At 43.8% G+C, this 21,441-nt stretch overlaps 1 protein-coding gene across 3 annotated transcripts in view; it reads left to right on the forward strand.

Moving 5' to 3' along the window:
- The window catches only part of grb10b (growth factor receptor-bound protein 10b), a 277,285-nt gene that overhangs the window by 88,294 nt on the left and 167,550 nt on the right, over positions 1–21,441 (forward strand). For 2 of the 3 annotated variants that reach the window (XM_078538624.1, XM_078538623.1), the window contains exon 2: positions 20,939–21,076. The exons of the other annotated variant lie outside the window; for it this stretch is intronic. In XM_078538624.1, coding sequence (XP_078394750.1) covers positions 21,026–21,076 — 51 coding nt within the window. In that variant the 5' untranslated portion in view covers positions 20,939–21,025. The remainder of the gene's footprint in view (positions 1–20,938; positions 21,077–21,441) is intronic. 3 annotated transcript variants of the gene reach the window in all.

A 21,441-nucleotide genomic window follows, 5' to 3' on the forward strand; every position in this document is an offset into this window, starting at 1 on the left:
TGTTCTTTGTACCAAAGTGTATTACCTCACACTCCTCTGCATTGAACTTCATCTGCCACCTATCTGCCCAATCCACCAATGTGTCAATGTCCTTTTGAAGTTCTACACTGTCCCCCTCACAATTTACAATTCTCCCAAGTTTTGTGTCATCTGCAAACTTTGAAATTGTCCCAATACCGACCCCTGGGGAAATCCACTGCGAACCTACTTCCAGCCCAAAAATTACCCATTAACCATTCCTCTCTGTTTCCTATCCCTCAGCCAATTTTGTGTCCAAGTTGCTACTGTCCCTTTTTATTTCATGACCCATAACTTTCCTCAAATCTATTGTTTGGTACTGTATCGACGCCTTTTGGAAGCCCATATACACCACATCAACGGCCTTGCCCTCATCAACCATCTCTGTTACCTCATCAAAAAAACTCAGCGAGTTAGACGTGATTTTACTTTAACAAATCCATGCTAACTCTTCTGAATCAATTTCCATGTGACTATTAATTCTATCCTGAATAATTGTTTCTAGGAGTTTCCCCACCACTGAAATTAAACTCTAAGATAAAGCAAAAAACTGCAGATGCTGGAAATCCAAAACAAAAATAAAAATACCTGGAAAAACTCAGCAAGTCTGGCAGCATCTGTGGAGAGGAACACAGTTAACGTTTCGAGTCTGTATGACTCTTCAACAGAACTAAGTAAAAAAAGAAAAGAGGTGAAATATAAGCTGTTTTGGTGGGGGGGGGGGGTTAAAGCTGGATAGAGGGCCAGTGATAGGTGGAGATAGCCAAAAGATGTCATAGACAAAAGGGACAAAGAGGAGTTGAAGGTGGTGATATTATCTAAGGATTGTGCTAATTAAGGGTAGAAAACAGGATAAGCAAGCTACAGATAGCCCTAGTGGGGGTGGGGTGAAGGGAAGGGATCGAAATAGGCTAAAAGGTAGAGATAAAACAATGGATAGGAATACATTTAAAAATAATGGAAATAGGTGGGAAAAGAAAAATCTATATAAATTATTGGGGAAAAAAAGGGGGGATCGGAAAGGGGGTGGGGATAGAGGAGAGAGTTCACGATCTAAAATTGTTGAACTCAATATTCAGTCCAGAAGGCTGTAAAGTGCCTAGTCGGAAGATGAGGTGCTGTTCCTCCAGTTTGCGTTGAGCTTCACTGGAACAATGCAGCAGGCCAAGGACGGACATGTGGGCATGAGAGCAGGGTGGAGTGTTGAAATGGCAAGCGACAGGGAGGTCTGGGTCATGCTTGCAGACAGACCGAAGGTGTTCTGCAAAGCGGTCACCCAGTCTGGTCTCTCCAATGTAGAGGAAACCACATTGGGAGCAATGAATGCAGTAGACTAAATTGCGGGAAGTGCAAGTGAAATGCTGCTTCACTTGCAAGGAGTGTTTGGGCCCTTGCACGGTGAGGAGAGGGGAAGTAAAGGGGCAGGTGTTGCACCTTCTGCGGTTGCATGGGAAGGTGCCGTGGGAGGGGGTTGAGGTGTAGGGGGTGATGGAGGAGTGGACCAGGGCGTCCCGGAGGGAATGAACCCTGTGGAATGCCGCTGGGGGGCTGAAGGGAAGATGTGTTTGGTGGTGGCATCACGCTGGAAATGTAGGAGGGTGATCCTTTGAATGCGGAGGCTGGTGGGGTGATAAGTGAGGACAAGGGGGACCCTATCATGGTTCTGGGAGGGAGAGGAGGGTGTGAGGGCGGATGCGTGGGAGATGGGCCAGACACGGTTGAGGGTCCTGTCAACCACCGTGGGTGGAAAACCTCGGTTAAGGACGAAGGAAGACATGTCAGAGGAACTGTTTTTGAAAGTGGCATCATCAGAACAGATGGGACGGAGGCGAAGGAACTGAGAGAATGGGATGGAGTCCTTACAGGAAGCAGAATGTGAGGAGCTGTAGTCGAGGTAGTTGTGGGAGTCGGTAGGCTTGTAATGAATATTGGTGGACAGTTTATATCACCAGAAATTGAGACAGAGAGGTCAAGGAAGGGAAGTGTCAGAGATGAACCATGTGAAAATGATGGAGGGGTGGAAATTGGAAGCAAAATTAATAAATTTTTCCAGGTCCAGACGAGAGCATGAAGCAGCACCGAAGCAATCATCGATGTACGGGAGAAAGAGCTGTGGGAGGGGGCCAGAGTGGGACTGGAACAAGGAATGTTCCACATACCCCATAAAGAGACAGGCATAACTGGGGCCCATGCGGGTACCCATAGCCACACCTTTTATTTGGAGGAAGTGAGAGGAGTTTAAGGAGAAATTGTTCAGTGTGAGAACAAGTTCAGCCAGACGGAAGAGAGTAGTGGTGGATGGGGATTGTTCGGGCCTCTGTTTGAGGAAGAAGCGGAGAGCCATCAGACCATCCCGGTGGGGGATGGAGGTGTAGAGGGATTGGACGTCCATGGTGAAGAGGAGGCGGTTGGGGCCAGGGAACTGGAAATCGTTGATATGATGTAGGGTGTCAGAGGAATCACGTATGTAGGTGGGAAGGGACTGGACAAGGGAGAGAGAATGGAGTCAAGATAGCAAGAAGTGAGTTCCATGGGGTAGGAACAGGCTGACACGATCGGCCTGCCAGGCCAGTCCTGTTTGTGGATTTTGGATAGGAGGTAGAAGCGGGCCATCCGAGTTTGGGAGACTATCAGGTTGGAAGCTGTGGAAGGAAGACCTAGAGAGGAGATGAGGTCAGTAACAGTCCTGGAAACAATGGCTTGATGTTCAGATTAAACTGACTGATCTGTAATTGCAGGGCAGATCTTTATGCTCTTGTTCAAAAAAGGTTGTAATGTTTGCAATTCTCCAGTCCTCCGGCACCTCCCCCAAATCCAGGGAACTTTAAAAGATTATTGCCAGTGGAACTGCAGTTCCACTCTCACTTCTTCGATATTCTCGGGTGCATCTCATCTGGTCCTTATCAACTTTAGCTACCAATGGCCTTTCCAATACCACCTCCTTATAAATTTTAAAGCCTTCTAGTGACTGAGTTTCCTCCTCTGTCACCATGGCCTGGGCAACATCTACCTCATAGGTAAAGACAGATGCAAAGTATTCATTTAACATCTCAGCCATGCCTCTTGCCTCTGTGTAATTCCCCTGTTTGGTCCCTAATTGGCCCTACTCCTTTTACTACTCTTTTACTATTGATGTGCTTATAGAATACTTTGGGATTTCCTTTTATGTTAGCTGCAAGCCTTTTTTCATAATTCCTCTTTGCTCCTCATATTTGCTTTTTCGCATCCCTTCTGAACCTTCTGTATTCAGCTTGGTTCTCAATTGTATTTGCTATCTGACACCTGTCATAAGCACATTTTTTCTTCATTAACTTAATTTCTATCTCCTTTGCCTTCCGGGGAGCTCTGGATTTGTTTGTCCTACCCTTCCATTTTGAGGGAACATACCTTGACTGTGCCCAAACCATCTCCTCTGAAGGTAGCCCATTGTTCAGCCACTGTTTTCCCTGCCAACCTTTGGTTCCAGTCTATCCAGTCCAGCTCCGTTCTTGCCTCATTGAAGCCCACTCTGTGCCAGTTGATTATTCTTACTCTGGATTGAACAATGTCATTTTCCACTGTCCTTGTAAACCTTATGATACAATGATCATTGTCCCCTAAGTGTTCCACTACTGCCACTTGACCTGCTTGGCCCACCTCATTCCCAAGAACCAGGTCTAGCAGTGTCTCCTTTCTTGTTGGACTGGACAAATACTGCTGTAGGAAATTCTCCTGAGCACAATGTAGGAACGCTTGTCCCTCACTGCCCCTTACACTACCACTATCCCAGTCTATATATAAGTAATTAAAGTCCCCATTATAACTACTGTATGATGTTTACACCTCTCTGTAATTTCTTTGCAGATTGGTTCCTCTATATCCTTCCCATTTGCTGGGTGGGCTGTGTGTTGCATCGAGCAATGTACTCGCACCCTTGTTATTCCTTAGCTGTAGCCAAATCGACTCTGTCCTTGAGTCCTCTGACACATCCCCTTTCTCTAGTACTGCAATACTCTCCTTAACCAAAAACGCCACCCTCCTCCCCTTTTTCCTTTCCCATCTTTTCTGAACACCTTGTAACCAGGAATATTTAACACCCAGATCTGCCCTTCCTTAAGCCAGGTCCCCTTCATCGCCACAACAACATAATCCCACAAGACTATCTATGCCTGTCACTCCCCAGTTTTATTAACTATACTCTGTGCATTCACATAAATGCAGTGTAACCTGAATTTAGACTTCATTACTTGCTCCCTTATTCCGACTCCATCTATTAACTTTCTATTCTCTCGTTTGGTGCTATCTGCCTCTTCCAGCATTCTGTGCATCCTTGTATTACTTTCTCATAGTCTCGCCTGGTTTGCCACACGCCTGCTGTTAGTTTAAACCCTCCCCAACAGTACTAGCAAAACGCTCAGCAATGAATTCAGTCCCAGCTCTGTTCAGATGCAACCCATCTGGCTTGTACAGATGCTATCTCCCCAGAGCCAGACCCAGTGTCCCAGGAATCTAAAGCCCTCCCTCCTGCACCGTCTTTCCAGCCATGCATCCATCTGCCTTATCCTCCTATTTCTGTACTTGCACGTGGCACTGTGAGTAATCTGGAGATTTCTGCATTTGAGGTCCTGCTTCCTAATTTTCTACCTAGCTCCCTAAATTCTGATTGCATGACCACACCTCCCTTCCTACCTTTGTTGTTAGTACCAATGTGGACCATGACCTCTGGCTGTTTGCCCTCCCCCACAATAATGTCCTGCAGCCGTTCTGTGACATCCTTGACCTTAGCACTAGGGAGGCACCAAACCATCCTGGAGTCACATTGATGGCTGCAGAAATGCATGACTGTTCCCCCAACTAAAGAATCCCCTATCAGTACTGCCCTTCTACTCTTCTTCCTCCCCTCCTGTACAGCTGGGTCACCTGTGGTTCCATGGGCTTGGCTCTTGCTGCACTCCTCCAAGGATCCATTGCCCTCACCAATATCCAGAATGGAAAACTGGTTAGTGAGCAGGACCTCTGGGGACTCCTGCACTACCTGCCTGTTTCTCTTGGACTGCCTGGCAGTCATCCATTCCCTATTTGCCTGCTTACCCCTAACTTGTGGTGTGACCACCTCTCTGCTGTCCATGTAGTTCTCTGCCTAACTGCACCTCAGTGACTCCAGCCACTGCTCAAGCTCTGAAATGTGGAGCTGAAGCTTCTGCAGCTGTTGACACTTACTGCACATCGGCTCGTCTGGGCCATGAGAAGTGTCCGTGACTCCCCTCATGCTTGACTGAGCTGTCCTGTCATGCCCTAACCGTAAACTTTTAAATCACTTAATTTACTTTAACTTTTAGTTACTTTTATTTACTTTAACCTTACTCTTGTGCTATTAACAATAAACTGGAGATTAGCAGAAAGTAGAAATCCTTCACTCTTACCTTGTTAAACTTCCCTGATCCCTGTTTCCTGCAAGGACAATACAATAAGTTCTTCCTCTTAAGTTGCCTGTTTTAAATTGTTTCGATTTAACAGCAGTGAGTTAATGGGGCAGGTATTCATGTCTACCATGGGGTGTTTAGTTTTGACCTTGTTTCGCATTGGGTGTCAGTTAGGGTTGCATGACACTGGGGCCATTTTGGAGGTTGTCCCTCTTGCTCACCAACCCTCCAGCTTGCAGCTTACCTCTGTGACCCTGCAACTCGAAGCTGCTTTCACTCTGAAGCTGCTCTTGTTGCTTATCTCCAGAGTCCTCAGTCACAGGAAGGGTTCAGGAGAGGGAAGTGGCAAGCGAGAGAGGTGTGAGTGGAAGGGTCGGTCAGTGACCCAGATGGTTGGTGAGCATGATGTGTGGTTCAATGAGCACCATGTGTGGGTAGAAGGAGAGGCCAAGGGATCAGGAGAGGCAATGAGTGGAGAATTGGCAAACAGGAGGCAGGTAGAAAGATTTAGCATATTTTTTTATTTCGAAATTAATTTAAAAATTTATTTCATTTATCAATATAGCAATTACAGTACTTCCACTTACAAGGTATAATGTTTCTATACTGACTATAGTTTTTACGTTGGTTGCATTGGAAAAATCTTATTCACTTAATAATTTTTTGCTTAAAGTTGCACTTTACAGGAATGTTACTACAACTTTAAGCGAGGACTTAGTGTATTAATTTTAACTAGTTTTTCGATGTTCATTACATCTGTTCTGTTGATGCAATCACTTTACCAGTGCTTCTGGTATGTTTGCCTTTTTCCTCAGAGGATCTCTCTCCCCTGCAGCCCCCCCAACCACCCCATCACCATTTTTCATTATTAATATTATTAATTATTAACCACCATGGTTGATATAGGATCTTTGACCATGCTTGTCCCTTCCCAGAATTATGATAAGGTTCCCTTGAGCTCGCCTTTCACCCCAACACCCCATCTCTGTATTCAATGAATCATCCTTTTGTCACCTCCAGCATGATGCCACCACCTGATGCATCTTTCCTTCATTACCCTTTCAAGCCTCAGACTGTTCCCTCTGACACTCTGGTCCAGTCAGTCACTCCCTCCTTTGTCATGATACTTTTCCATGCAAGTGCAGGAGGTGCAGGTCCTCCACTTTTACCACCTCTTTCCTCACTGACTGCTGCCCTAAGCATTTCTTCCAGGTGAAACAGCAATATATGTCTACTTTGAATTTGGTATTGCTGAAATAAACAGATGTTGTTGAAGCTTTTCGCCTTGCACTCATCAGGACAGATTCGCAAGAATCCAAATTTCAAAGTGCACAACAGTTTATACTGCATGAAAAAATGGGTGCTGATTGGTTGACAAGTGGACTTTGGTAGAGGCATTGCCATGGAGAATGCACCAGGGAACAGCTAACTGCCAAACTTTTGTTTAAGTTCAAATCAGGCAGGTTGACTTTGGTCAAGACATTGCCATGGGGTATGAACCAGGGAATGGCTGTCCCCCAAGCTTTTGTTTAGTTGGGAAAGGTGCAATACGTGGAAATGTTCTTTCTGTTTACAAAGGACAGGGCTGTGTGAGTGAATATATGTAGATTCTAGCACACGTAAGTGAGCCACACTGAGCCTGACTGATGATCTTAAGTTGGTTGTTAGTGTAATTCTTAGCACAATCAGGATTGTTTAGCAAGTGTTGTCCAATCCTTGAATCACATCTAGTATTGTTCTGAGTTTTGCAAGCATGCCTGGTTGAGCACAGTCAGTACTTTGCCTTTTGTGAACAGCTGAAGGGACGTGCTGCTTGATACGATCCACCAGTCATTGGGATCTATGGCTTACGTACATGACATCACACTGGCACTGAAATTCATATGCCACATTACTCATCTCAAATTTTTGAGACGCCTTACCCTTCCAGGGTAACCTGAGGTAGACTGGGCACTCTGAGTTCGAAAGTGGTGGCCTTAGGCTCATTCATGAGTTTGCACTATATACAGCAAGCAATGATCTAATCACGGAAGCGTTAGTGCCCATTTCAGCATCAAGCTTGCATGGTGAGCAAATGCCATGGGCCTTATTTACAAGTTTGCTGTCAGGCCAGTCATAAAGCATGTGGAACTGTAGGAATCCTAACGTGCATATTGACCAGTGAAGGTGGGCTTGCGGTACACAGTAATAGAGAACCCATTGGCAGATTTTTCAACAAGCACGTCAAGGAATGGGAGCTCATTTGACTGCTCCATTTCAAAGGTGAAGTTGAGCGCAGGTTGGAACCCATTAAGGTGTGTAAGGAGATTCTTACACACAGCTACAACTTCAAATATAACAAACGTATCATCCACGTATCAGTGATAGCCAAGGGGCAGGAGGTTAGGGGTCGTTCCATCAGAGACAAGTTTCTCATGGAAACCAGTGAAGCTGCTGGCAAGAGCTGGGCCTAGAGGGGAGCCCACGGCAGCAACTTGCATTTGGACATACATGAAGCTGTTAACACTGAGCTTAACTGCACGAGCTGCTGAGTTCATAAATTCAATGAATACTTTCAATTTAGTGTACTGTATTAACTGCTCATATGAGGTCCTGTCACAGGTTGGGTGGCTAATTGGTAGAACACCTCAGTTCGGTCTGCAAGCAAGAACCCAAGCTTCTGGTTGCCAAGCACCACCAGCTCCTTGTTTGTCATTTAATCTCTTTTGCCGTTCACCCTATCACTCTTTTTCCACCCTCCCCTCTTTCACTTGCTTAATACCCATTACATGTCGAACATTTCCCAGTTCTGATGAATGGTCATTGAGCTGAAATATTAACCCTGTTTCTCTCTTGCCAGGTACTGCCTGACCTGCTAAGTGCTTTGTATGTGTTTTCTTTTTTATTTCAGAACTTTAGCATCCACAATATTTTGCTTTTGTATTGGTCCCATGGCTTGATGGTAATGGTAGAGTGAGAGACATCCTAGCCCGTGAGGCTATAGATTGTTGAAGTGCCTCATTGATGCCCAGTTTTGAGCTGCAAAATTTGTTCTGAATCTATCCCATTTAGTAGTGTGGTAGTGCCCTGTAACACGGTGTGTACTGAAGTGTGAAGACAGGACTTTGGCTCCAAAAGGTGAGTGCTGTGGTCACTCTTTCCAGTACTGTCATGGATGTATCTGCTACAGGGAGATTGGTGAGGATGAGGTCATTAGGTTTTTTTTGTATCTTTGTTCTCTCACTGCCTGCCACGGAACCAATCTGGCAGATAATGCCCCTCAGGACTTGGTCAACAGTGGTGCTACCGAGCTACCCTTTCGACATTGAAGTCCCCCACCCAGATTGTAATCTATGCCCTTGCTACATTCAGTGCTTCTTCCAAGTGGTGTTCAACTTGGAGGAGGTCAGATTTATTTCTTAATAGCTGAGGGAGAATGATAGATGGTAATCAGGATGTTTCCTTTCCATGAGACTTCACTGGGTTCATAGTCCATGCTGAGGACTCCCAGGGGTAGTCTCTCTCGACTATATTGACACAACTGGTGGGTCTTTCCTGCCAATGGAACTAGACAAAGTGATGCTGATGGAGGAGTCTGGGACAGTGCCTGTAAGGAATGATCCGATCAGCATGACTGTTAGGCTGGTGCTTGACTACAGCTCTCCCAATTTTTGGCTTTAGTCGCCAGATGTTGGTGAAGAGGGCTTTACAGTCTTGGCTGGGTAGGGTGTGCCTTTGCTTTTGGTGTCTGGGTCAGTGCCAGGCACTCCATCTGGTTTTATTCTTCAACATTTATGGTACTGGTTTGATATTAGTTTCATGTAACTGAGTGGCCTTGTAAGCTATTTCAGAAGGCAGTTAAGTGTGAAGCATATTGCTGTGGGGCTGAGGTCGTATGTAGGTCAGATCAGGTAAGGACGACAGATGTCCTTCCCTGAAGGACTGTAATGGACCAATGGGTTTTTGCACCAATTGGTAGTTTGTTTTTGTCTTTTTATTCCAGATTTATTAATTAAATTTAAATTCCCGATCCCGAAGCTGCTATGGTGGGATTTGAACTCGTGTCCCTGGCCTCTGGATTACTTGTCCTGTAACATTACCGCTATGCTTCCCATTACTGAATTGCTGCGTATTACTATTTTTACTTGTACCCTCTATGTACCCAGCTAGTTACATCCTCAAAGCACTAATAGATTTGTCGAACATGATTACCCTTTCTTAAAACCATATTGACTCTACCTAATCATTATGGTTTTCCAAGTGCCCTGTAGCCACTTGATTCCAGCATTTACCTAACAATTGACGTCAGACCAACTGGCAGAAGAACATAAGCAGAAGAAATAAGAGCAAGAGTTGACCATTCTGCCCCTCACCTATGCTCCTCCATTCAATCTGATCATCAGCCATAGCTCCACTTTCCTGCTGCCTCCTCAAATCCCTGATTCCCTGAGAGACCAAAAACCTCTGTCCAAGCCTTAAATATATTCAACAATGGAGCATCCACAACCCTCTGGGTTAGAGAATTCCAAAAATTCGCGGCCCTTTGCATGAAGTTTATACTCCTCTCAGTCCTAAATGATCAACCCCTTATCCTGAGAGTCTGCCCCCTTGTTCTAGATTCCCCAGCCAGGGAAACCATCTCTGCGTCCATCCCATCGAGCCCCTTCAGAATCTTGTATGTTTCAATGAGGTCACTTCTCATTCTTCTAAACTCCAGGCAATATGGGCCCAATTTACTTTGCCTCTTATCAAAGGACAGCCCTCTCATTCCAGATACCAATCTAATGAACCTTTGCTCCGACACCTCCAATATAGGTGTATTATCCTTGTGTCAAAGAGGCCAAAGCTACACACACTACTCCAGGTGTGGTCTCAGCAAAGCCCTGTATAATTGTAGTAAGACTTCTTTATTCTTGTAATCAAACCCTCTTGCAACATAGGTCAGCATGCCTTCCTAATTCACATTCCTAATTGCTTGTTCTAACTGCATGCTAACTTGGGTGTCCTGGTACAAGGGTCACTAAGTCCCTCTTAATATTAACATTGCAATGGTGGGCTGGATGTAAACAGGGAGGGTGATAATGTACTGGTGAAATGACAAAGTATGTAAAATAGAATGGAAGAGTGAGTTTGGGGGGAGTGCGATTTGGTGGGTTGGGGGAGGCTTGTGTCATGCCACAAAAGTAAAACTAACTGGGATCAGCTAATAGTGAAAGGAGAAATAGGTAATGATGAAAACATATTAGCAAGTGAAATAGAATCAAATGTACTCATTTATCAATATGGAAAAGACTGAAAGCAGGGGATAGCTTGTTTAAAAAAAAATGGGAAAAGTAGTGTTTACAAAAAAGGTTAAACTGCAAGTCTTGTGATGTCAGACTGGGGAACTGAACTTTATAGTTTAACAGGTGGGTCTTTATTTCATATCCATCTGCAGCCAGAATTCTGTTATTGTTAAGAATGGGAAATAAAAGTATTGGGATACTATATATTTAGCAGGGTTAGAAAATATATAAAAAAGGAGGCTGAATAGCAATTTAAAAAAAAAAGATTAATAGTTTCAGTGGCGAGTCGTAATTTAAACAGAGGAGGAGTAAGAATTCAAGTTCAATTTTTTTTTTAAAAAAGGCTTCATGGTAGTACATAGTGCATTACAGACCTAAACTGTGGAAAGAAAATGGAAAAAAAAATTTGGAGTTGGGTTAGATGGAGGACTCTGAATAACAATCCAGATTTTTTTGTTCGTTCATGGGATAGGGGCATCGCTTGCTAGGCTAGTTTGTATTGCCCTTCTCTTAATTGCCCTTGAGAGGTTGGTGGTGAACTGCCTTCTTGAACCGCTGCAGTTTATGTGGCATAGGGACACACACACTGTTCCAGGATTTTGCCCCAGCAACAATGAAGGAACGGTGATATATTTCCAAGTCAGGATGGTGAGTGGCTTCAAGGGGAACTTGCGGGTGGTGGTGTCCCCATCTGCTTGTTGCCCTTGTCCTTCTAGATGGTAGTGGTTGTGGGTTTGGAAGGTGCTGTCTAAGGAGGCTTGCTGAGCACTTGCACTGTATCTTGGAGATGGTGCACACTGCTGCCACTCTGCATCAGTGGTGGAGGGAATAAATGTTTGTGGATGAGGTGCCAATTATGCAGGCTGCTTTGTTCTGGATGGTGTCAAGCTTCTTGAGTGTTGTTGGAGCTGCACTCATCCAGGCAAGTGGAGAGTATTCCATCACACTCCTGACTTGTGCCTTGTATATGGACAGGCTTTGGGGAGTCAGGAGGTGAGTTACTCACCTCAGGATTCCTAGCCTCTGGCCTGCTCTTGTAGCCACAGTATTTATATAGTTAGTCCAGTTCAGTTTCTGGTCAGTGGTAACCACCAGGATGATGTTAGTGGGGGATTTGGTGATAGTAGTACCATTGAATGTCAAGGGCCGATGATCAGATACACACTTATTGGAGGTGGTCATTACCTGGCAGTTTGGCACGAATGTTACTTACAACTTGTCAGCCCAAGCCAGGATATTGTCCAGGTTTTGCTGTATTTGGACATGGACTGCCTCAGTATCTGAGGAGTCACGAATGGTGCTGAACATTGTGCAATCATCAACAAAATTCCCCACTTTGCCCTTATGGTGGAAGGAAGGTCACTGATGAAGCAGCTGAAAATGGTTGGGCCTAGGACACAAGACCACAAGAGGTAGGAACAGAAGTAGGCCATTCGGCCCATCGAGTCTGCTGTGCCATTCATGAGGTCATGGCTGATCTGATAATCCTCAGCTGCAGTTTGCTGCCTTTTCCCCATAACCCTTGATTCCTTTACTGATTAAAAATCTGTCTATCTCAGCCTTGAATATACTTAACGACCCAACTTCTACAACCCTCTGCAGCAAAGAATTCCACGGATTGACTGCCCTCTGAAAAGAAATTCCTCCTCATCTCTGTTTTAAATGGGTGACCCCTTACTCTGAAATTATGCCCTCTGGTCCTAGACTCTCCCACAAGGGGCAACAACCTCTCAGCATCTACCCTGTCAAGCCCCCTAAGAATCTTGTATGTTTCAATAAGGCCAACTCTCATTCTTCTAAACTCCACTGAGTACAGGCCCAACCTACTCACCCTCTCCTCATAAGAAAACCCCTCCATACCTGCGATCAACCTAGTGAACCTTCTCTGGACTGCCTCCAATGCACCTTTCCTTAGATAATGGGACCAAAACTTTTTACAGTATTCTAGGTGTGATCTAACTGGTGCCTTGTATCTTTTAGCAAGACTTCCCTATTTGTATACTCCATTCCCTTTGAAATAAAGGCAACATTCCATTTGCCTTCCCTACTACCTGCTGAACTTGTTTGCCAGCTTCTTGTAATTCATGCATGAGGACCTCCAGATACCCCTGTGCTTCAGCTTTCTGCAGTCTTTCTCCATTTAAATAATAATCAGCTTCTCTATTGTTCCTGCAAAGTGCATAACCTCACATTTTCCCACATTATATTCCATCTGCCAAGTTTTTGCCCACTCTCTTAACCTGCCTTTATCCCTCTGTAGACTCTGTCATCTTCACCACTTGCCTTCCTGTCTATTTTTGTGTCATCCACAAACTTGGCGATAGTACATTTGTTTCCCTCATCTAAGTGATTAATATATATTGTAAATAATTGTGGCCCCAGACTGAGCCCTGTGGCACTCCACTAGTTACAGGTTGCCATACTGAACATGCCCACTTATCCCAACTCTGTCTTCTATTAATTAGCCAACCCTATGTCCATGCTAATATACTATGCCATGGGCTCTTATCTTATTAAGTAGCCTTATGCGTGGTACCTTATCTAACATCTTTTGGAAATCCAAATATATTACATCTTCTGGTTCCCCTTTACCTATCCTGCTTGTTACCTCTTCAAAGAATTCTAATAAATTTGTCGGGTGTGATGAGGAACTCCTATAGTGATGTCCTGGAACTGAGATGACTGACCTCCAGTAACCACATCCATCTTCCTTTGTGCTAGTTGTGACTCCAGACAGTGGAGAGTTTCCCCCCTGATTCCCATTGACTCCAGTTTTGCTAGAACTCCTTGATGCCACACTTGGTCAAATGCTGCCTTGATGTCAAGGGCAGTTGCATTCACTTCACCTCTGGAGTTGAGCTCTCTAGTCCATCTTTGAACCAAGGCTGTAATGAGGTCAGGAGCTGAATGGTCCTGGTGGAACCCAAGCTGAGCGTCAGTGTGCAGGTTATTGCTAAGCAAGTGCTGTTTAATAGCACTGTTGATGACCCCTTCCATTACTTTACTGATGATCAAGAGTAGACGGATGGGGCGGTAATTGGCTAGGTTGAACTTGTCCTGCTTCTGTGCACAGGACATACTGGGTCAATTTTCCACATTGCCGAATAGATGCCAGTGTGTTTGCTGTATTTGAACAGCTTGGCTAGGGGCGCAGCAGGTTCTGAAGCATAAGTCTGCAGTACTGTTGCTTGAATATTGTCAGGACGCATAGCCCTTGCAGTATCCAGTGCCTTCAGCTGTTCCTTGATATCATGTGGAGTGAATCGAATTGGCTGAAGACTGGCAATCTGTGATGCTTAGGACCTCTGGAGGAGGCTGAAATGGATCATCCAGTCAGCACTTCTGACTGAAGATTGTTACAAATGCTTCAGCCTTATCTTTTGCACTGATGTCCTGGGCTTCTCCATCATTGAGGATGTGGATTTTCGTGGAGCTTCCTCCTCCAGTGATTTGCCTAATTGCCCACTACCATTCACGACTGGTTGTGGCAGGACTGTAGAGCTTGGATCTGATTCATTGGTTGTGGAATTGCTTAGCTCTGTCTGTCACTTGCTGCTTATGCTGTTCAGCGTGCAAGTCGTCCTGTTATAGCTTCACCAGGTTGACATCTCATTTTTAGGTATGTTGGATGCTGCTCCTAGCATGCCCTCCTGCACTCCTCATTGAGCAGTTATTTGAAACAGAGGGAATAAATGAGTAAATAATTGAATTCCTACAAATATGTACAGAACTCCTTTCTCATGGCATATCTTAATAGACCAAGGGTGGAGGCATTGCTGTATCTGGTAATGAGCAATAATATGTATCAGATAGTTGAGATTAATGCGGGTGAGCATGTTGGGAGTCATAATGTGAAATATAAGTTCACAGGGCATTAAAGGCAGCATCACTAGTTGATGTAGCTTTTTTTGAAGAGACACTGAAATTCTTGTTTTATTTCTAGGTATAGACTATTAAACATGGGAGCTAATGATTGGTCTGTATAAAACCTAGGTCTACTTGTCTGCATGTTGTATAGCACACCGTCGGAAGGATTTATAGAGGGGACAATACAGTTTGTTGAATGTTGCCTTGTATGATGAACTAAGGATAAAAGTGAACCTTCTTTCATTGGAACAAACACATGATGACAACAACAATTTACATTTATGTAGCACATTTAACATGATGATTCATCCCAAGGCGCTTCATAGGAATATTTTAAAATAAAGTAGGACACCAAGTCACGTAAGGAGATATTAGGTCAGATGCAAAAAGTTTGATCAAAGAGGTGAGTTTTACGAAGTGTCCTAAAGGAGGAAAAAGAGGTGGAGAGCCAGAGAGATGTGGGGGTGGGTTGGTGGCGGAATTCCAGAGCTTGCGGCCTAGGCAACTGAAGGCATGGCCTCCGATGGAGCAATTATGCTTGGGAATGTCCAAGAGGCCACAATTAGAAGAGTGCAGATATCAGAGGGTTGTGGGGCTTGAGGAAGTTAGAGATAGCGAGGAGCAAAACTATGGAGGGATTTGAAAACAAGGAAGAAAGTTTTAAAACCAAGTCATTGGTTGACTAGTTGAAGGTGGCTGATATTACGGAGGTGGTAATAGGCGGTCTTAATAGTGACACAAATATGAAGTTGGAAGCTCATTTTTGGGATCAAATGTGACGAGGTTGCAAACAGAGTGACTTAATCTCTGATGCCAGGGAGAGAGCTGGTGTCAATAGCTAGGGAACAGAGTTTGGAGCAGGAACAGAAAACAATTATGGAGCAATATGGCGATGTTTTTAAATTGTATAAGGATGGGATTGGGAGGATGGAAGCAGATGATTTCCAGTCCAGGGTAAAGAATAAGGAGGAATTGTAAACCAAGGTTAAAACAGAGATTTGGAGCAGGAGAAACACTTTGAAACAAAACTAAGTCTCTGAAATTCACTTCTGAGTTTAATTGTTGAGACAGAAACTCAGCGTGGATGTTAGTCCAGGACTCAGGAGTAATAATCCAGTAAAATAACCATTACAGTAATTACCATTACAGTACTGGAGGAACAGCACCTCATCTTCCGACTAGGCACTTTACAGCCTTCCGGGCTGAATATTGAATTCAACAACTTTAGATCTTAAACTCCCCCTCCCCCCATCCCCACCCCGTTTCTCCCCCCTCCCTTTTTTGTCAATACTTTATATAGATTCTTCTTTTCCCACCTATTTCCATTATTTTTAAATCTAAAACTAAAACTTTGTTAGTCTTTCCACCCCACCCCCACTAGAGCTGTACCTTGAGTGTCCTGCCTTCCATTCTTAATTAGCACTTTTCTTAGATAATATCACCACCTTCAACACCTCTTTGATCCTTTTGTCTGTGACATCTTTTGATTATCTGCTCCTATCACTGCTTGCTTATCCCCACAATCACCCCACCCTCAACTTCTCTCTCCCCCCGCCCCCCCCCACCTTAGACCAGCTTATATTTCACCCCTCTCCTAACTATACTCAGTTCTGCCGAAGGGTCATGAGGACTCGAAACGTTAACTGATTTCTTCTCCACCGATGCTGCCAGACCTGCTGAGTTTTTCCAGGTAATTCTGTTTTTGTTTTGGATTTCCAGCATCCGCAGTAGCTTTTAGCTTTTTGTTTTTATATTATTACAGTATTATTATTTGTTTAGTTTCATAGGAGGGGGAAAATAAACCCCAATGTATAATATTGGAAATGTGTGGCTCTACAATCATTTTTCCTTTTGTTTTTCCCTGCCTACCTCCCATCTTTTTTTCCCCCTGCTTCTAATTAAATTGCAGGTTAGGAGCAGCATATTAAGTCCTGTATCGTTATTTCTTAAGTGGTTTTGTACACCTCTGGGTTTGTTTTTGTCTTGTAAATAACGATTGTGTGTTCCTTGTCTGCAAGGAAGAAGTTCTTTACGATGGACAGTGCCCATTCACTTTGTTGTAAAGGAACAAAACATGCTGAGGAGCATCAAAATAAATGGTTAATTTGTGTCCATTCCATTTCCTGCACCACTTTCCAACTCAGTACCACAATACCATAACCTTTGTCCTCACCTACCCAATCAGTCTTCACAGAATGCATCATCCTCTGTCACTTGCATCACCTTCCAGCATGATGGTACCACCAAACACATCTTCCGCTTCCTCCCTTTCAGCATTCTGAATGGACTGTTCCCTGAACGATACCCTGGCTCAGTAGACGATCACCTTCTCTCAGAACCTTCCCAGGCAAGTCTTGAAGGTGCAACAACTGCAACTTTATCTCCTCCCTTCTCACCATCCAGGGCACCAAACACTTATTCCAGGTGAAACAGCAATTGACTTGTAATTTTCAATTTAACATATAGCGTTCACTGCTCACAATATAATCTCTATATTGTGGTAATCAATCGCAGATTGGGTGATCACTTTGTGGAACGTGTTGATTAATCTCCACATTTATCCCTGCACTCCTAGTAGCCTGCAATTTTATATCTCCACTTGACTGACCTCTGTCTTATGCCTCCTACACTTACTGTGAAGCTCGAGGAACAACACCTCACCATTCATTTAGGCATTTGAGAGTCTTTGAGACTTGATATTAAGTTCAATGATTTCAGATCATAACCATTGCTTCTATTTTTTTTTTAATTTTGTTTTTGTTTTGACTTCTTGAATGGCAGATGTTGGTTATGCTCTGCCCCATTGCACACCCTCTAGAATACATCTTTTGTTCAATAAAGCCAGGACATTCTGGAAATACTCAGCTGGTCTGGCAGCATCTGTGGAGATAGAAACAGAGTGTACTTCTCAGGTGGATGATCCTTTGTCAGAATCCGCAATGCTTTTCTCTTATTTTTTGTTTCTTGTTCTATTACCCCATCCCCTTTTGCCTTGGCCCATCACCCCTTTTGTCATTTTAATCTCTACCTTCCACCCTATCACAGACTTTCGCTTTGTTTCTGCCGCTCCACCTGCCCCCGTCCTTGTTTAAAGCATGCTGGATCTCTAACATTTTCTCGTTTGGGTGAAATGTCTTGAAAAGTTAACCCTGTTTCTTTCTCTACAAATGCTGTCTGAGCTGCTGAGTATTTTCAGCATGTTCTCTTTTCATTTTAGCCTTCCAGTATCCACAGTATTTTGCTTTTATTAATTTGTCACACCTTTATGTCCACGCTAACTAGAAATGACACCCCTTAGTAGTTGTACTTACTAAAACAACTTGTTTTTATATAGCCACTCCAGTGTAATAAAATCACAAAATCATGAGGGGGCCAAGCCCAGTAGGTAGGGAGAAACTGTTCCTGCTTGTAAAAGGACTGAGAACGAGAAGACACAGATTTAAAGTGATTTGCTAAAGAAGCAAATGTGATGTGAAAAAAAGCTTTCTCACAAAGCAAGTAGTGTGAGCTTGGAATGCACTGCCTGGAAGTGTGGTGGAGGTAGGTTCAATCGAGGCATTCAAGAGGGCAATGGATGATTGTTTCTATTCAAATAATGTGCAAGGGTACAGGGAAAAGGCAGGACAATGGCACAAAGTCATAATGCTCATTTAGAGAGCTGGTGCAGACATCATGGGCCGAATGGCCTCCTTCTGTGCCACAACAATTCTGTGATTCTGTGATTCACTTCACAGGAGTGTTATGAAGCAAAATTTGACAAAGCCACATAAGGCTATATTAGGCCAGATTGCTAAAAAACTTGTTCAGAGGTAGGTTTTAAAGAGCCAATGTAGGTCAAAGAGCACAATAGTGACGGGTGAAAGGGACTTGGTGTGAGTAAGGACATGGGTTTGGTTTATAACATCAAGTTTATGGTGGTTAGAGTATGGGAAGCTAACCAGGTGTATGTTGGAATAGTCAGGTCTAGAAGTATCAAACACATGGAAGAGGGTTTCAGCAGCAGATGAGCTGACACAGGTCCGGAACCGGGCAATGTTAAGGAGGTAAAAATAGGAGACCTTAGTGATGATGCAGATCCTAGATTGGGAGTTCACCTTGGGGTCAGATATGACGCCGAAGTTGTGAGCAGTGTGGTTCATCCTCAGGCAGTTGCCAAGGAGAGAGATGCAGTCCGTAGCTAGAGAATGGCGTTTGTATTGGGCTCAAATACCATGGTTTTGGTTTTCCCAATATTTGGAGAAAATTTGTGCATATCCAGTACTGGATGTTGGACAAGCAACAGTGATATAGTTGGGAGTCATAAACGTGCATGTGAAAACTAATGCTGTTTTTTGGATGACATTGCCAAGGGGCAGATCCTTGGAGACATCTAGAGGCAATGGTGTGAGAGTGGAAAGAAAAACCATTGCAAATGATACTCTGGCTATGATTAGATCGTTAAGAATGGACCCAAGTGAATGCAGCCCCTTCCAGCTGGATGACAGTGGAGAGACATTGGAAGAGGGTGGTATGGTCAACTGTATCAAAGGCTGCAGACAGTTCGAGAAGAGCAAGGAGGAATAGTTTCATTCTGTTGCAGTCATGTAGGATGTCATTTGTGACTTTGAGAGCTGTCTGGTATTGTGGCAAGAACAAATATACTATTTAGGTTCTCTTCTTGAGAAGGAAATTTTTAACCTTTCTGACGTGTGCTCGCATAATTCCCATATCCTCAGTTATCTTAGGAGTTATCCCAGGTTGGTGGTGAGACACCAGCTTAAACCACTGCAGTTTTGGTACCAAAGTTGGTGGGTATGGAATCTCAATTTTGCCCATCTTTGTTATCCTTAATCTTTTTTTGAACAGATATTCGATTTTCTTGTTTTTCACCTTACCGTCGAGCTTGGCGATAGGAAAATGTGTTAAATTTCATGCTTTTTGTGAACCCTATAGGACTCCAGTCAAAGCCAAGCCGTTCAATCATGAATCATAATTTGGGTGTTGATTCAAATTGAGATTCTCATGTGCAACGTTTTTAAATGTCTTCAAAATCCAAATAAGTTTCTGTACTCAACCTGATCGGTTAATCTCATGGCTTGGCAGGGCGAATGCTGAAAGGATGTTTCCCTTTGTGGGTCACCGTTTAAAAAGGAGTCTTCCATTTAAAATGGATTTGAGGAAAAAATTTTCTCTGGGGGTCATGAGTCTTTTGGAACTCTCTTCCCCAGAGAGTGGTGGAGGCAGGGTCAATGAATATTTTTAAAGCTGAATAAGGTGGCTTCTTGATAGACAAGAGACTCCAAGGGCATAGGAGGCAGGAAGGAAAGTGGAATTGAGGTCGCAGTCAGATCAGCCACGATCTTATTCAATGGTGGAGCAGGCTTGTGGGGCCAAATTGTCGGCTCATGCTCTTAATTTGTATGTTCTTAGGCCAGGAAAAGATTACAGTGATGACATTTTTAGAAGTTGTGTAGAACCCCGGTTGGGAGTGTAGTCGGTGGGGGTAGAGGGGTGTCGGGGCATGGTCAGTTGGTGGGGTGGGGTGTGGTTGGGGAGGATGGGGGCTAGTTGTGGCCCGACATATTCGGGGCAGAGTGGTGTCCAGTAGGTTTTCGGGGGGGGTTGTGGCTCAGTAGTTTAGTTACTCAGGAGATAGAACTGGTTTTAATCCTTTAACTTTTCCTGGGTAACTCTTCTGCTACCTTAGCCTAAGCCATCTGAAGTCTCCGACTTTAAATTGCAGTTTCGGAGGGTTCCAGGCATAGGGTAATTGCCCAAACGGAAGTTGAAACTTCCTGGGCAATTCCCATGTAGTCAGTGCATGGGGACTTCTGAGTGATTCCCCAGTGCATCTTCCAGGGTACCTCTGGGGTACGACCATCCAGAGAAAGGAAGATTTGGGCTCTAAGACCAGAGGCAAGGGTACTAGTTAGAGTCCTGGATGGTGTCTCGTTTCTTGGATTGTTGCAGCTACAGTCATCCAGGTGAGTATTCCACTACATTCCTTTTTTCGGCCTTGCAGATTTATAGGTTCTGAGGGAGTCACTAATTTTTGAGAACAAGGTTCCTGACCTGCTTTTGGAGCCATTATATTGATACATTTGCTAAGGTCCTGGTGAATGATGTACTTCACATTGAATTCAAGAGTTGCATCGAAAGTTAGGCATTCAAATGTGACTTAATTAGCACGCCTGCTGAGTGTCAGCATGAAACCATTTTCCCTGATTCCTAAGAGTAGCTGTTCCTCAAGCAAAAATTTCAACTCATTGATCCTGACCATATTGTGCTTATCACAGATACGGCGATGGTGTTCTCTGAACCAGCTGCATGGTCAAAAGTTAGCTATCCTTGTAGTCAATCATTACAGTAAAGAACTTGGAATTCACTGAATGTTGTCTGTTTCTGCAGCTGAACTTGCCAAGATTATTCTCAATATTGCTGTAAGACGTGGATGCCATTTATGTGGACAATTCTTAGTTGAAGAGAAAAGTCAACATGGCTTTGGCCGGCTGTCCAGACTCTTTCCTACACCATCCCTACTATCAGGTTGGGCAATTACTTATTTATATTTATTGGTGAAATATTTTATTCTATACCCTTTTATTTACATATGCATTAGTTAATAATTGTGGATAGTGATTATCTAATCTTAGTTCTGTTAATTCCTAGTCATCACCATAGCAAGTTTGGAAGAAAACAGAGCCCCTGTGATTGAAATATCACTGAAGCTGTGATTTCAAGAGAAACTCTGCAAATTTCTCCATAACTTAAAGCACTTGAATTCAAAATCTACCCTGATCATTCTTAGTTGAGCCCTCTTCAATAAAACTTTGTTTGAAGGTATACTGCCTAACCTTCCATACAGTATTCCTGTGTGGCTCTCGGACTCTAACTAGATAATGGAAGTTTGG

Source organism: Cetorhinus maximus, chromosome 3 (genome assembly GCF_964194155.1).
Source record: "Cetorhinus maximus chromosome 3, sCetMax3.hap1.1, whole genome shotgun sequence".
Lineage (NCBI taxonomy): Eukaryota > Metazoa > Chordata > Chondrichthyes > Lamniformes > Cetorhinidae > Cetorhinus > Cetorhinus maximus.